This window comes from Rhipicephalus microplus, chromosome 5 (genome assembly GCF_043290135.1).
Source record: "Rhipicephalus microplus isolate Deutch F79 chromosome 5, USDA_Rmic, whole genome shotgun sequence".
NCBI lineage: Eukaryota > Metazoa > Arthropoda > Arachnida > Ixodida > Ixodidae > Rhipicephalus > Rhipicephalus microplus.
This window is the reverse complement of record NC_134704.1, coordinates 181,549,859-181,566,814: the sequence shown is the minus strand read 5'-3', so window position 1 is coordinate 181,566,814 and position 16,956 is coordinate 181,549,859. Positions and strand designations below refer to the sequence as shown.

General features: G+C 44.5%; 1 protein-coding gene across 4 annotated transcripts in view; it reads left to right on the top strand.

Annotated features, from left to right (window-relative positions):
- The window catches only part of LOC119174075 (uncharacterized), a 67,988-nt gene that overhangs the window by 11,054 nt on the left and 39,978 nt on the right, over window positions 1-16,956 (top strand). For 3 of the 4 annotated variants that reach the window (XM_075896262.1, XM_037424864.2, XM_075896264.1), the window contains 2 exons: window positions 6,434-6,508; window positions 6,602-7,146. In XM_075896262.1, coding sequence (XP_075752377.1) covers window positions 6,434-6,508; window positions 6,602-7,146 — 620 coding nt within the window. The remainder of the gene's footprint in view (window positions 1-6,433; window positions 6,509-6,601; window positions 7,147-16,956) is intronic. The other variant, XM_037424865.2, reaches the window with a different exon arrangement.

Sequence of the window (16,956 nt, the reverse complement as noted above, 5' to 3'; positions counted from 1 at the left end):
TACGCCATAAAAATCTGATATCTCATAACAGCTGTAAACCAGTGCATTTTATTAGACTGACAAGTTCTACGTTAGCCAAAATCTGCTGCCGGGAACAACCCAAACAAGCTGTGAAGAACAGTTTGTCATACTCCGCTCTCACGACGTACGGTGCCCGTACGACGTATGGTAGGCGTAAATGTGCAGGGTGTGGTCACATCGTACGCTGTTTGCGGAATACATAAATGAACTATGTGTGGATCAGCTATAAATGGCCGCGCTCATGCATCCTTACTTACGGTCTATACAGACGTTCTGACATGTTTTGTGATGTCAGTTGGTTCATAGCCACATGCAATTAAATGTAATAAGATTCATTATTGGGAGCATAGTAACATATAGTTTATTCACATTATGTTTTTACCTTATTTTGTTATAACACCGATATTGTCACGCGGTCTTGATGGCGACAAGGGGAGGAGACTAGGTCGAAGATCATGCAAACTGTATATTTGGCTGAATGTGGCCGGTACACACTGGCGCTGATAACATTATGACATAGCGTAGAAAAGAGGGTCGGCCGTCGGATCAACTGACAAGTGGTGAAGCGCTTCGGCATTTATACATGCACCACCACTCTTTTTTTATGAAGCGAGTTCAGTTGGCTTGCATTGCTCCCATAGCAAAACAATGCAATGGTGAGAATAAGCTTCAAAAATGTTTTCGTTCACTACAGCAAAAATGACTACGATTAAACTATCTGTGAGTAAAGTCTCTATGGTTTGCAATCGTACGCGCTTTTTTTCCTGATTTTTTTTTTACTAGTTTAGGGTGTGACAGACGTCGCAACGTATACCAAAGTGGCGTTTTTGCCAAGTTCAAGATTTTATTTTAGAGCCTCTGTATCACACACTGGCAAAACAAAAATATTTACAAATGGAATGTTTTATGAGGAGTTTAATAAAAGTACTTTGTGCATTCTATCGATAGTCATGTTTTGTATGAAAATCCTCAAAAACGTAACAATTTATTCAGTTTTCAAGCTAGTATGAACAACTGATTTATAAAGAAGCACATTGCTCAGCAAAGGCAAAAAGCAAGTATTGGAAGAATGCGCATAACAGTCAATTTATAAAGAACTTTTTTTTTTTCATACCTGGTTTTCTACTGTTTTCATGAATTTCAAATAGTGGTCACGGGTGCAGAAATTTTTGTCGTTCAAAATATCTTGGGAAAATGCCTTAGAAATAATGTCTATATTTGTGTGATTTTCTCGACCGAGCACCCTGGTTGGGGCAGTTCGCGTGGGACAACCCATATCTCTCTTACGCTCCGCCCCTGCGTTCTGCGCACGCGGGGGCGTCTCTCAATCAATGTTTGCTCGCCTATAGTGCCGTAGTTTAATCTGAAATCCCAATAAACGTCGTATTAAGCAGGTTGTAAGTGGTCACAGATACCGCATTCGTAATAAATTTGCGAATGCAAAACCGCTTCACTGTCTCTTCAAGTCAAATTCGCATTGCAATACTGTAAACTCGAAAACAATCTCTTTGTAGTTGAATTAGTTCTCGCACTTACTGAACCTAAAGCAACCTGCCGAGAGGTAGTCTTGAGACTGAACAGTGGATCCGAAGAATAGGGTGTTGTCGGGGGCCTTAAACCCCCCTTCCCTAAAGAAAAAAATGAACGGAAAAGTTGCCGATGGCACTACAAGCGCCTCGCCAATTGGTCGTTATCTAGCCTGTTAGCAAGTCGCCATACATACTCTACATATTCTACGAAGAGGTAAATCGTGATTAAAAAATGTGATCTCGACCTGGCTCGATTACCATAGCAAATTTTGGGCCCTTGAATGAACATGCTGCAAAATCTGTCTTGAGTATCCTTATCTACATGGCAATTTCATGTTTCAGTAAAAATAAATGCGAGTGCCCAAGAGTGTTTTTTTTTTTTTTTTTTGTAAGTTCTATTCATAAGCTGTGTGACAATTCTCAGTAGCTTTTAGAAGATGAATCAGTTTTCGAAGCTGACCGCATTTCCGCCTGTATATCAAAACAACATTGAGAAGTAGTGGCAGTGGCTGTGGGCCCATTCTACAGACATATAATCAATGAAGCATGTGAGCTGAAGTCGCGGGTGGCAAAGGGGTAGGCAGAAAGTTCTTCTGGAGCAGTGCACTACCTTGATTAGAATTAAGGAGCCGAGCAGTAAGATGTGGTCGACTGTGATTTTGTGCATTAAACACCATGTGAAAAAATTTGGGGGGCACGGGCTTGATGTGCCATCTTGGGGCTACATCACTGGCGAACAAAAACCCGTGCAGTCGTGTACAAACATGGGGGCAGACATCCAGGGAGAAGAGGGGGGGGAGCCCAGACTGTGGTAAAAGTTACCTTGGCGCCCCGCCGCAGTGGTCTACTGGCTAAGGTACTCGGCTGCTGACCCGCAGGTCGCGGGTGCGTATCCCGGCTGCGGCGGCTGCATTTCCAATGGAGGTGGAAATGTTGTAGGCCTGTGTGCTCAGATTTGGGTGTACGTTAAAGAACGCCAGGTGGTCGAAATTTCTGGAGTCCTTCACTACAGCGTCTCTCATAATCATATGGTGGTTTTGAAATGTTAAACCCCGCATATAAATCAAAATTTACCTTGGCGAGAGAAGTCGCTTTAGCAGACTGGAGTGGCACATGTATGATGTAAGAACGGTTTTGTCGAATGCGCTGGCCAGTTGCAGAAGCAACCGGCCCCGAAATGGACCGGAATAAGGTAAATAATAATGGAAAGAACTGGACTTCCGGGCATTATCTTTGACTCTTTGGCAATTCAGACGAAGGCGCACATTCTTAAATGTAAATGTAATGACGGCAACTTCCCCCTAGAAACGCACGTATGCCGTATATTAAAATATACATAGTCGGACTGTTTGTACATCAATTTTTCCTTGTAAACGAGGCTCCTGTGCAGTAAAATAAAACGTTCTGTTTTTATGTGAACAATCATGGTCGTTCCTCATTATAACCCCACGGGCTTGAATTAAATTAACAAAGACAACAACAGAGAGAGGTGACAGTGGCCATGACAGTGGCATCGCGTACCTAGTAGCGCACTGTGGCACGCCACCAATAAATTTTACTGCAACTGTCCGGTTTGTGTAGTCTGAAGAAGTCCGCGCACATGACTTGAGATCAAAAGGACGCTGTTCAAAAGTGAAAACACCATGAAGTCGCAGTTAAAAACAACGCATCCAACTGCCAGCTTTCCTTCGCCAGAGCGAGGTACGATCACGTGATCCAACTCTGCACATCAATGGGATTGTTGTGCCGGCTCCTCCAGTGGTAGGCCTCGCGTCCAATATTAAGGTATAAGCATTCACGACAACATGGGTTGTCGCTAATGCCACCGTTTTTAAAAGCGGACTTGTCCTCGAGCAGAAGGGTTTCTTGACCCCTCCCCCCCCCCCCCTTGTTATTCTTTGTATGATCACTAACACTGGCTCTTTCATACCAGTTTACTTTGTACCAGTAGTTGATTTTTCAGGCGATTTTGCTGAATATTTCGAAAACCAAAAGTTCCAGAAAGGAAAAAGGATGCCACTTGACGCTCAAGCCTATTATTGAGTGCAATGGAGCGTCGTCATAGTTAGTTGTGTCAAATATTGAGTCCACTAACTGCACTGGCAATTCCAAAAATTGGCAGCAGGTTTTCATCTTCTTTCTTCTTTGATTTTTAGACTGGTGATTATATGTTACCGTTGGGATTTTGTTTTCGTTTACAACGCCTGTTTTTCGCAAGATGCGCCATGCTTGCCTCGTCACAAGTGCTTCACTTCAGTGCACACCTCTTGCTGTGCAGTGAAGCCAGAATGTGACTCGTGCTAAGAACTTGACCAACAGCTGCTCTCTGCATGTTGGCTTTGTCTCCTTGTTTGCACACCAGCACAATTTCTAGAATGCACACAACTGGGAAAATTCACTGAAAATTTTGGCATGTGCTGCGTCAAGTCATCCTAAATCTCGTTTTTGCTGCTTTGAACTTGCTCCAAAGCACATCTCCTGCTCCAAATGAGCTTCAGAGCAGGCTTTCTCAATCTCCAAAATAATAAACTAGCTGAACCACCACTGACTGCCTTGAATTTTGTTCCCTATCAACGCGTGCAAAGCCTCCCAGTTAAATGTGTTTGGCATCAGGGGACTTATTCGCTAAGCATTTGTACCATGCTATGCAACCCTCAATGCTGATTTCAATGTGAAAGGCTCAAGAGACGCAAATGAAGGATTTCCTTGCTCCAGGCCTAACGTTGCGGGTGATTGTAAGTTTCACCATGCCTACTCCTAACTCTCTTCCTGCCCAGTTCAAAGAGGCTGCCCTACAATCTGGCTGTGGCTCCCCCAGACTTGTTCCTGCGCATGAAACTCCCTTGAATGAACGTCAGTTCAGTACAGTCGAATAAGTAAAGAGCATTTGTACCAAGGCCTAAAAGAATATTCCGAGGGAAGGCTTTTGAAAGTCCTGCAATGCTTTTTGGTCTTTCCTTGAAAAGCCTCGAATTTCTTGACAACTACCGTCGACTGGCTGTGTGGCCCGACTTCTATGGTAGATAAGCATACACTTCGCAGCCTGCCATCATTACGAGCTATATGCCAGCATGAGGGCATGTAGCCTGCATTGTGTCACCTGCACGGAACCCTAAACCTCACCGTGAACGTAGTCAGACTCTGATTGACACAGAACATTGGCTACCTTATTACGATTATGCTGCATCTTTCGTGAGAGAGATTAAGGAAAAGACTTGTCCTATCATTCATTGAATTTTACACTTGTTGGTCCACCTTGCACATCCCGATGGCTTGTCTCCTGCTGACTTGAATCCGCGTGCAGCATTTGAGCTACTTTTTCTTCTTCTATTTCTATCTAGCAAGTAGCCAAGTGTAATTACTGATGCTCAGTTGATATCGGTAGTAGTCACCTGCTCAATAATTGTCTATTGCTCTTGGGCACCTAGATCCTGAAAGTAAGAAGTTTGAATTAATACTATGAATCGGGAAGCTAATACAGGGTGGTTAGCTCTCAATAAGTGTTTTATCGCTCTTTTTTGTTTATACAGTCATCAATTGTATATTGAAATTTCCTGAATAACTGCTCATAGCATGATTCCAATTTGTATCCACTTCAATGTCTATCAGTGTTTAAAACCAAGGCCTAATTATTCTGGGTAGTCGAAAGTAGTATTCATTGATGTGATAGTCGTTGTAAGGGAGAAAAAGAAGACTTAACTTTAAGCGTTCCCTTCTGCTTTACTTGCTTTAGCATTCAGAGAAAGTGACAGCATCGTGTGGCATCACCTTTGCATTTTTGCCAAAGACAGAAGAATGAAAGAGCAGGAGAGCATTACCTGGCTAATGTGCAGAATGGCCACGCAGCTGTGTTGATGTCGTAAACTGTCCATAGTGCTTAGGAAGCATTTTTAAACATTTAAAACTAAAATCTGAGTTTTGTCCATCAAAACCTGAATAAATCCTCTTGTTAACTAGTGGTGTATCCGGTGGCCCAGCAATATGTACTCCCACTTCATACACAGATGTTTGGGATGACATAGCACTCAGAAGGAAGGCATTGTAATAGTATCATAACTAAGTGTACAAAATGAATCTGAATTTTATTGAAGGTGTGCTTATGCTGGTGAAAAGGGCAAGAAAATTAGGCCGCAATCATTTATAGTACAGTTTCAGTTATTCGGGCCTTTCGCTGTAGAGTCTTCCATGCTGGCTGTGCAAGCATCATTTTCATGTATCATTGCATGTTACGTCTCATGCTGAGGTAGAGCTTACTCAAGCAGTGTTGCAAAACAATCATAACACTCATTCTTTGTACGAGCTCTTTTGCAGAGGTACACCCAACGACAAAAGTTTGCGAGACGTTAGATCCACATCAATTCGAATTTCTGCTATATCAGGGCTTAATGCTTGCAAAAGGCTGGTGACTGTATAGATTGCAATACAAAGTGCAGTATGTGACCTTTATTTGGGGGTTACGTTTACAGAAAAGTTATGAATTTATTTTTATGAAACACTTGGCATTCCAAAAAGTTTTGCTCTTGAAAGTACATACTTTGTGTGCAAGGGGGATGTTAACATTTCATAATGATTTCAGAGCAAAATGGAACAGGCTTCAATATTTCAAATTGCAAAAACCAAATTATGCTGTCCTATAAAAACAGTGTTGCCTTGCATCGCCAAGTTAGCTCAAATGGTCACGCTCTGTGTTTTATGTGAGCTTTGCAGATATGCCTCTAGTCATAGCAAATGCTTTCTGCAAAAAAGCATGCAGCACAGCTTACTTTTTTTTTTTTTCACTCAGTATGAGAGAGAGCGCCTGTCTCTGTCCCTGTGTTGTGGCTGGGTGAATTGCTTGTGTGTGACGTCATGCGTGTTTCCAACCCTGTCATTTGTACACCCAGCTGGAAGTCGCGGGAAGTACTTTGGGCAGCAGCTTGATGATTGGCGCCAGAACAGCGAGCTATACTCGAAAAAAGGTGAATTGTCTTGCTTGTTGAGGCGAGGAATGTGGTGGATGGTGTGCATGTCTCTGAGTGTGGCAGCTAACCAAGGTTTCATCGTCGGCCCAGCGGACTACGACTACCACCACGCGATGGCACAGCACGCAGCGGTGGTGTCGGCCGCGGGAGGAGGCCAGCTGCACCCAGCCATGGCGCAGCTGCCCATGCTGCCCACGGGGCTCAACCTGTCCATGGGCTCGGCCGCAAACATGGCTGCTAACATGGCGGCTGCCGCGGGCCTCCAGATGTCGCAGCTGACGGCAAGTGCCAACTCCACTTCGTCGTCCGCCTCTTCAGGGGGTGGAGGCGGGGCTTCAGCGGCTGCTCTTCACCACCATCACCACCACCACCACCAACACCTGCAGCACCAGCACGGCAACGCGCCCGCAGCACACCAGCAAGCTGCTGCACTGCACCACCAGCACCAGCATCATCACCACGTGGGATACATGGGCCACATGGGTGCCGCTGCCGTGGGCGGCAAGCTCAAGCACAAGAAGCCGAAGGTCAACAAGGACGGTGTGCCCGCACCCAAGCGTGCCACCACGGCCTACATCACCTTCACACAGTGGTACCGGGAAGAGATGAAGAAGTCCGGACGCCAAATCCCACGGGTGAGTTGCTTTTCCAAACATCACTTTGCTCGGGCAGTCACTTCCGCCAAACTGTCTTGCACCTCATCAAAACGCAATGCCTGAGCACCATGGTTCATAAATAGCTGAACACTTCTTTTCTTTCCTGTTTGACCGTGTTGCTTTGTGCGTGTCATGAATTTATCAATTTCATTTACTAAATAAAAGTGGAGTTGTTGGCAGAATGAACGCTTTTATTGCCAAATGCACTCTGGCTGAATGACATGACAAGTTGGATAGGCGTATTGTGGCATCTCTTGTTTGGGCACACACGACACGGCAGTGATCTATTCGTTATTTGGGTGACACCTTAAATGAGAGAGCAAGCAATTTTTGTGTCGTGTGTGTGGGCGGGAAGACAATGCAGAGCTCCTCAAAGAAGTTCATGCTTGAATGTAACCAGCTTGTTAAATACTTCACTAACTACTTAGGAGTCTGTGCCACAGCTTGTCAACTGCTGTCTATCAGCGCAAAACCATCGTTGACAGACAAGTGATGAGCCACTGAGTAATTTTGTACTTGGGAACATGGTCAAATGGTTCACGTTGAAGGTTGAAGACAAAAGGGGAAGACAATACCGTATTTACTCGCATAATCGGCGCACTCGCATAATAGGCGCACCCCTAGTTTGGTCGCGGAAAATTCGATTTTTTTAAATTCCGCACATAATAGGCGCACCCCGAATTTGGCCGTGACAATGCCGTATTTACTCGCATAATCGGCGCACTCGCATAATAGGCGCACCCCGAACTTGGCCGTGATCAGAAACGATTCTACCCTCCAGCGGTACAGTTGGAACGCGGTCCCCGTACCCTGAAGAAAAAAAGAAAGCAAATCGACGAGCAAATAAAAAAAATTCGACGTGCAACGACCTAACCAACGTGTTTGTCGAAATAAAACTTGAAAAAAAAAAGCGTCCATGAGCGGGGGGGAAAAAAGCGGCTGTTCCATCAATTACTGATACCCCCCAAATCGCCGCGCTTTTTGGGGGTCACGTGTACAACGCCGGGGGCTCGATCGCCATCACCACCATCAGAGAAAAAGAAAGAAACGCCATTTTGCAAGCGGTGTGCGTATGTTGTGGTCGTGTATTGAACTTTGGTTCCACCATGGGGAGGTACGCGAGCTACACGGCTGGGTTTAAACTGAAGGCAGTGCAGTACGCGCTGGAGCACGACAACCGGGCTGCAAGCAGGCATTTCGGCGTTGGAGAAACCAGTATTCGGTACTGGAGGGACCAAGAAGAAAAGCTTAAGGCGACGAAGAAGACACGACGGGCTTTCCGCGGTGCCAAGACCGGCAGGTATCCGAACGTCGAAGAGCAACTGGTCCGGCATATACGGGAGCTACGACAAGACGGCTGTGCTGTGTCGTTGGATATTGTGCAGACTGAGGCGCGCAGAATAGCCCGAGCGCAGGGCATCGAAGCAAAAGAGTTCAAAGCCAGCTCCGGATGGACAACTCGCTTCATGCGGTGCCATGGCCTCGCACTGCGAAGGCGGACCACCTTGTGCCAGCGCTTGCCCGCAGCATATGAGGACAAAGTGGTGGACTTCCACAGTTTTGTTATAAAGCTCTGACAGCAGAAAGACTTCATTTTGTCCCAGATCGGCAACGCTGATCAGACCCCCCTTTGCTTTGATATGCCGTGGAACACGACTGTGGAGGAGAAAGGTGCACGGAGCGTCATCGTCAGGACGTCTCGAGCTGATAAACAACGATGCACCGTAATGCTGGCGGTGACAGCGGATGGGCGTAAGCTACCGCCTTACGTTATTTTTAAACGTAAGAAGCTCCCAAAGGCAAAATTCCCTCAAGGCATCTACGTCAGAGTCCAGGAAAAAGGCTGGATGAGCATGGTGGATTGGGTGAAAACAGTCTGGGGTCGGCGGCCGGGTGGTCTGTTGTTGCCGTCCATGCTTGTCCCGGACAGTTTTCGTGGGCACCTAGTAGACCGCGTACGAAATGAGCTAAAGGAGCTGCGCACAGATCTGGCAGTGATTCCGGGCGGCCTCACATCGATACTGCAGCCTTTAGACGTGTCCTTGAATAAACCTTTCAAGGACAATGTTCGAAGGCTGTACACCACCTGGATGGCTGGAGGACAACATCAGCTGACTCCAGGTGGTAAGATTATGAGGCCGCCTGTGGAAATGCTGTGCGCTTGGATCGTGGAAGCGTGGCAGGCGATCTCCGACGAAGTCGTCAGGAAAAGCTTCAAGAAGACGGGTATCTCGAACGCACTGGATGCGAGTGAGGATGACATGTTGTGGGGTGCGGATGATTCGGACACCGAAAACGAATCCCCGCTCGGCGAGGATGAATGTGTGATCTCCGACTCGGACTCCGAATAGGGAAAAGGAGGAACAGCTACGACTTTTGTGTAAATAAATTTTACGTGTGTGTGTGTGCAGTTGACGGCTCTCGCTTGTTCATTAAAAGGTACGTAGGTATGTTTGTTTTATGCTGAATTAATTGGTAAACGATAAAGTCGCCTTTTACTTGACAAGTGTGCAGATTTCAAGTGCGAGAACCGAGTTGAAAAAATTTTAGAAAATTTTACCCTGCGTAATTGGCGCACCCCTAACTTTGAGCCGGATTTTCTGAAAAAAAAAGTGCGCCTATTATGCGAGTAAATACGGTATTTATCAAGGTACAGTGATAGATCGAAAAATAATCTAGGACAAAAATTGGCACACAAGCACCTACTGTCGATCAGTCTTGGCTGACTGCAAAGGAAATGCAACGTGTGGTTGACTAGGGTACAAGACCTGCACAGAATAAGAATTGAAGCGACAACACCCTAATACAATAGACTCTCAGCAAATGAAATCTGAAGGGCCCGGAAAAATATGTTCCACATAACAGGAGTTCCGTTTACTGAGAGATGAAAAAGGGTGCAGAATACAAGACCAAAACGAAACATATCAGAGTCATTTCTTCCGTTTAAGCAGAAGTTACGTTTAACTGATTTCCGTTTACTGAGAGTCTATTGTATATGGTTAAATTGTGGCTTGCTAAATCAGAAACGGTTCAAGAGAAATTTAGAGATGGCTCTTGAATGACTAGGCTACAGGGTCAAGCAGGGGTGGAAGTGCTGTGCCAAAACGTCAATTTGCGTAAGCAACGCCAAATTCAGTCGTGTTTTATCATCGACGGAGCAACACACATGGGCTACACAAAGCGCGCAACCCGCCACGTGAACAGAATGCATGAATCTGGCTAAGGTGACATTTGTGTGCCTACCTCATTATGCGCCTACATATGTTTTAACAGCAAAGCTGTTGGCAACTCTCCGCACCGTTGCCAAGCAACCGCTGAGCACAGCACACGCTCTGCAATGGAGACCGTCCAACCTTATAAACTGACGAACCATATAAACTGACGGTTTCACTGGCGAAGCGATGATTGCAATAGCAACAATTTGTACTGTTCTAATGGTAATGCAGCGCGTGTTTTTTTTTTTTTTTTTCCCCTATTTTTCTTACCGCACCATTACGCGTGTAACGCTGCCTTGTGCAAACCATGGCCGAATGACTGGGAACCATCTAGATAATTTTTAACCTTCTAATGAGATTACGCACACAGCGCTACATTAGTGTGTTCTGGAAAATACATGGCCGTTAGGAATAACGCTGGAATCTTCCATGGTACATGTATAAATACCTGCGCACTTCGCTTCTTGGCAAATTATCGACCGCTGACGCTGTATGTTCACTCTACAGCGTACATTGCTTGTAAAGTGATGTTTCGCTTTCCGAGCACAAATTCGCCCAAATAAAAAGTCGACTTATGAAAACAGTGACTGATGCCTATGTCAAGATCACGACCCAGTGACAATTCGAAGGCTGACAGCTAACTCTTTTGGATCCGACATCGCAACACTGTACAAAATGCTGTTGTAAGGCAATACGTGTGGCATTTCCAGGAATAAATGCTCTTATGCCATGCACAATCTCTTCCCGTTGAGAGAGCACCACGTAGATCTGTTTAGAAGCCAGCGCCGATGCTTGCCTATAGAGCGTGCCCCAGCTATCCAAACCATGTCCTTACAGTCAAAGTTCATGGGTGCTGCTCAAGGGGCTCCCCCCTGTCTTTTCAGGCATTCAAGACAGGCGCGTTTCCTTCTGCTTGAGCATTCGACGGCAGGTCTAACATGTAGTGGGATGCCATCAATGGCAGAGATCAGCCGCCTTGCCTTGTTTAATCTCTGTTTCAGCAGTGCTCATCACCCCAGCTTGTGCAATTTTACAGGCGGGTAGAACGTACAATGCGCAGGGATTGTTACAAACTTGTAGTTTACGCGACAGCGAAAACCTGTTGAGTGCCCATGTAATATTTATTTTAGTTGGTAACAACTTTATTTGTAGTCCGGCAGAGGTTTCGTTGACCGGCCTTAGGTCTCCCACGTGGGAACGTCAAGGCCTTGCCTCACCACTGCCTGGCGGGCCTGATGGACGGCGCAGAGTTGGTCGCTGAGGCTAGGGCTGTATGATTCATATCCTAATAAAGAAAATTCACTTCATTGCCTAGCGATGGCCCCGCGAGTGCATCTAAATTTTCTTGCATTTCATGTTGGCTGTGGCACTTCAATGACCAGAACTTAAGTTTTAAATGCGGAGCATTTCTTGGTCTCACGATGTTGCACTTTAGTGTCGGTGGCGCCGTCCACACCCCCACTGCGCTTGAGTCATGTGCCGACAAAGGAAGACACCCTCAAAACTGTCGCTCCAGGAGCCTATAATTTTGAAAGGATAAGACAGCACTGGGCATTCAGCAAGCCGAGCAAAGTGGTGGAGCATGCATTCGTAATTCAGCCAAGGGCGTCTTTCCTTGGCTTTCGCTTGATATCATGCTTTTCTCTACTCAAGATGGAAGCAACAGTACTTTCAAACGGTAGTGGGGCACATCGCAACATTATTGTCCCACCACTCGTTGAAGGCAATGCTTCTCCTTCCTTCATTTAAAAAATAAGAATAGTAAGCACAAAATAAATTAAGCACTACCAAACACTACCCAATTACACAACATTCACGCGATACCCCCCACCGCTCTGCGACGTATTTACTCGAGGTCCCTCCGTGGGAAGATACATAGTTTAGTATGAAGATAACATTTATTATAGTAGCTCATCTCTAGTCTTGAGTTGCTGGTCATGTTGGGTGCGGTGTTTAAATCACATTTTGAACATTTGCAACATTTTAACATAGTTTTTTTAATTCGTTTGAAGTCTAGTAGCTGCTCCCAGCGTCCCTTATGTTTTTTCTTTGAGATGCTGCGCTTTCAGCTTTGGTGTAAGGATTAATGTATATCAATGTGAATAAGTCTGGTCACTTCATTAGCATTGCATGGTTAGTAAAAACCACTGAAACTTTTTGTCACAAAAAAAATTTTAATCGGCAGTGATCTGCTTTAGAACTAAATTTCCATGCTCCAAAACACACCTTTAGCTGCTGCAAAACTCCCCTTTTACTGCTCCAAAAGACTGAAGCCCGCTTCCACCCCTGGTCAAATCGATAAGCGATATAGTTGGTTGCAGAGCTTTCCTAAAAAAATCCTGGTGAGTCCTGTGTGGATGCCATTGCTGGGCCGGTTTCTCTCGGGAGTCTAGATTTGAATAATTCCCTGGAGCTACCTTAACGAGAAGTTTTGTGGTCTGTAGAAGACATTTGTTTCTAGCTTTTTAGATCTATTATGGTCATTTGGAGTTGGGGACGTGGTTAAATGGCTCTGGCAACTCTAGACAGCACTAGTTTCTCAACTGTGATGAGATTCTAGATTCCGTCACTGTACTCAGCGTATTGCAGCAGGGCCTCCTATAGCCTGCGTTTATGTAGCTTCTACTACCGTCCCGCCACGGTGGTCTAGTGGCTAAGGTACTCGGCTGCTGACCCGCAGGTCGCGGGATCAAATCCCGGCTGTGGCGGCTGCATTTCCGATGGAGGCGGAAATGTTGTAGGCCCGTGTACTCAGATTTGGGTGCACGTTAAAGAACCCCAGGTGGTCAAAATTTCCGGGGCCCTCCACTACGGCGTCTCTCATAATCATATGGTGGTTTTGAGACGTTAAACCCCACAAATCAATCAATTATGTAGCTTCTACTTCTACTAATTGACTGGTTTGAATCTTGGTGACATAGCCTCCTATAGCTTGCGTTTATGTAGCTTCTACTTCCACTAATTGACTGGTTTGAATCTTGGTGACATTGCAGTCCGGGCTCACCACATTGTCCCGAGTGGTTTCTACGCAGCTGGGCAATAACGAAATTGCTCTTCTTCTTTGCATACACAATGCACCAGCAAGCACATATCACTGCAGCATTCTCCTGATATAACAGTGATGGCATTGCTGCTTCAATTGCTCCAAAAGAAGAATGCTGCTCCAAACAGCAATTTCTGATAATAATCGTTTCAAATCTGCTTCGAAACGGCACTGAGGGAATGAGAATGACAAACTTTTATGGTTAAACTAGCTCATAAGTCCTGAACAAACTGAAAATAATCTATTCTATCACCCCAGTAGGCTGCTAGTGTGAATCGATGTTGGGTCGGCTGTGATCTCATTTGTGTAACAAGAACTGGCATATTAAGTATTATAGCTCATTTGGTAGTTTTTTTTTTCTCCCCAGCTAGACTTGCAGGCTGGTGTGGCGAAATGTGAAAATGAGCAGGATGAATTATATCTCATACCGAATCCTGTATACAGCTTATTTAGCAGCAGTTATGTGCGGCTGTGGTTTTTCATGTGGCTGTGGTTTCATAATTTAATGAGATGATTTGACGATGCTTTGAACTTCAATTGGTGTATAGCAAATTTGGTAACTGCTCTTAGCAATAGCTATTCCAAACTAACGTTTTTTTCTGCTCTGGAAACTCTTATGGTGGTTCCAAAACAGTAATTTTCCTGCTCCAAAGCATGCTCCATAGAGTAAAAAGTCACTTCCATCACTGTACAATATAATACTATGAAAAGTTGGGCGAATTGGTTTGAGTACGTTTGTCTTTTCGCCTGAAGTTTTTTCACCTATTCTGTGCATGCCAAAGTGTTTCGAAGAGTTACTTGGTGAACATTGCTGAAACATAGCGCCACTCTACACCACCTTCTCAGCAACTTTTGCCATGACCACTTTGTCTATAAAAGTTTTCCTGCGTATGTGTGTGTGTGCGCATGCATGTTCATTTCAAGGCACCTGTGACAAAACTCTACTTTTCCTTAGAAGCAGTTGAATTGCTCTAGGCAGTACGACCTTGTGGCAGCATTTAATTGAAGTGCTATTGTTATCTGAAACTGTGACATTCTCTGTGCAATCAAATCAAGCTGATGTCACTTGTTTCTGTACCTTGATGGGGTAGAGACAGCACAGGCTCGGTGCAATACATCATCAAGAAAAGCACGGCTAGTTACGAGGGCCTCTCACCAGTGACTATTTCCTGAGCAGGTTGTCGCTGTGTATGGCATTCTATGACCTCATACACTGCCTTGTAATTGTGCTGTTTGGCCCCGATTTAAACAAGCACTCATGCACGGATCCTTGAATATCCCTTGATTTGAATGCTGTATCTCTGTCTCGTGATTTACCTGCAGGGGGTGAGATACTGTGGGTGTCGAGGTTGTTTCTTATGTTTTTAAAGCTAATCAATAGTAATTATTGAAATTTTGTAAAATCTGCATCAAAGACCTTAAGAGCGAGCCTGACGGAGTTGTTTGTGTAATTCATACACACAAATTGGGAAATTCGGTCGTCGAATCTTTTTTTGACCAATGGTAGTGCTGTTTATACATCTCAAAAAACTAGAACAATTCATTGCATTGACAAATCTGAGCTTGAGAAAGTTTGCATCTGTGTGCAGTGCTAAAAACAGGGTTTGGATTTTTCTCATACTGTGAGGATCTCAACAACAGCCTTTATCACTTTCCGCTTTACCATGCCTGCACATTGGCGATGTTTTGAGGCTCACTTACACTGAAGGCAGCATGGCCAAAGCAAATTAGTAAGTCGAAGCAGCAGTAGCTACAAGCAGTCCGGGATTCGCGGCCTTCTGCGCTGCTTAGAGAGACCGACAACTGACTTTTTTCGCTTCAGTTTTTTCCTGCGCAACAGAAAGCTTACCCTTCGTAGTGGTCGTAGCTGCAGTAGTTAATCCCAAGAGCTTGTAGTCATTTTATAAGCAGTATTTTTTTGTTATGAAGGGCTCTGAACACGGTAGTGCCTTTTCATCCGGCAACGCTGAGTATTGATAGCGATGCCGATAGCCTTTCTGGTGGCTTATACATGCTGTCGTTGTTCTTATATCGCAGTATTGTCTGGAATTATGCCTAACCACGTTTATTCTGTGCTTTACAACTATTTTTGAAGATAACAAGCCATTACGATGAGACGCTGTGGTTGTATAGAGCTTGCATTTCTACCGGGTCGCCAAGCCAAGTAATCGAAAACGGAACTGCGCATATGAGGTTAACGAATGTAAGTAAATATTTGGGCATCACAATTACAAGCCACCTAACATGGTCAAGCCACATTAATAAAACATGCTCATCTGCTTCTAGAAAGCTCGGTTTCTTAAGACATAAATTAAAAACAGTGCCCTCAAAAATGAAAATCTTGGCCTACAATGCTTTTATAAGACCAAATTTAGATTATGCTAGTGTCGTTTGGGACCCACATATAAAGAAAGATATTAAGAAGCTTGAGATGGTGCAGCAAAAGGGCGGTTCACTTCATCTTTAATGCCTACCACAGAAATGACTCGCCAACAACGATCATGGCCAATAATGATAACCCTTCTTTACAATACCGAAGAGCTGTTGCCTGGCTGAAATTTCTACACTCACTTTATTTTCATAAATTTAACATTAGTCCAGACACTTGTATAAGAAATCGAATCTCAAGACAAATTCGAGATACGCACATTTACACTCTTGAACCTTACTTTGCACGTACTAATCTATTCACGAACTCGTTCTTTCCTCAGACGATCAATGATTGGAACGCATTATCTTTTGAAGCAATCTGTGATAATGAAAATCCGGACTTCGATAACTCTGTATCTTTCCGTTTTTAACCGTACAACTCAAGATCTCAGACTGTCTCACGTTGTATCTGATTTGCATTCTCTGGTTGCAATTTCTTGCTGCCATTTTACTTTGTTCAAATGTTATCCTGCATTCTACTGCCTTAACATGTTTTTATTGCTTGAACTTCCTTTTTATTGAAGTTACATTGCGAATCACTTTTTATATTCCCCCCTGCTTGGTCTTTCAACTGCAGTATTCTGTAAATTTTAAAAAAATTTAAAAATATGTCACGCTGAGGCACACTTATTGCGTACTACTAACACAAGCTTATACGTATACTTTTATAAAATATCTTTTGCTATAAAGAATCAAACAATATTTCAGTACTAATCAATAAATTGTTGACCGTGTTCATTAACGCATGGTCACGTGAGAGGGCATTCATGATAGTTTGTTTTTGCCACCAGAGACGCCACAGGCCATTTCTCGTGATTTTCGATGAAGAAATAAAAAAATGCACTTCTCATGAAAAACACAGTGTTGTCTCATGTTCTGGGCAGTTGTCGGTCCCTTTAAACATGGTCTATACAGAGTGCACTTTTTGACGGCGCAATGAATTCCTGTGTTCTTTCATGAACTTCAGTGCCAATTGCCTTCCTGCACCACTGGATAGGCTGCAGGCCTGTTTGTGCCAGTAAGAAGTATTTGAGTCGCATGTTACCGCATCTGTTCAGTTGGTCTTTCCACAATGCACTAACTAGCTGAGGGCGTTTTGCT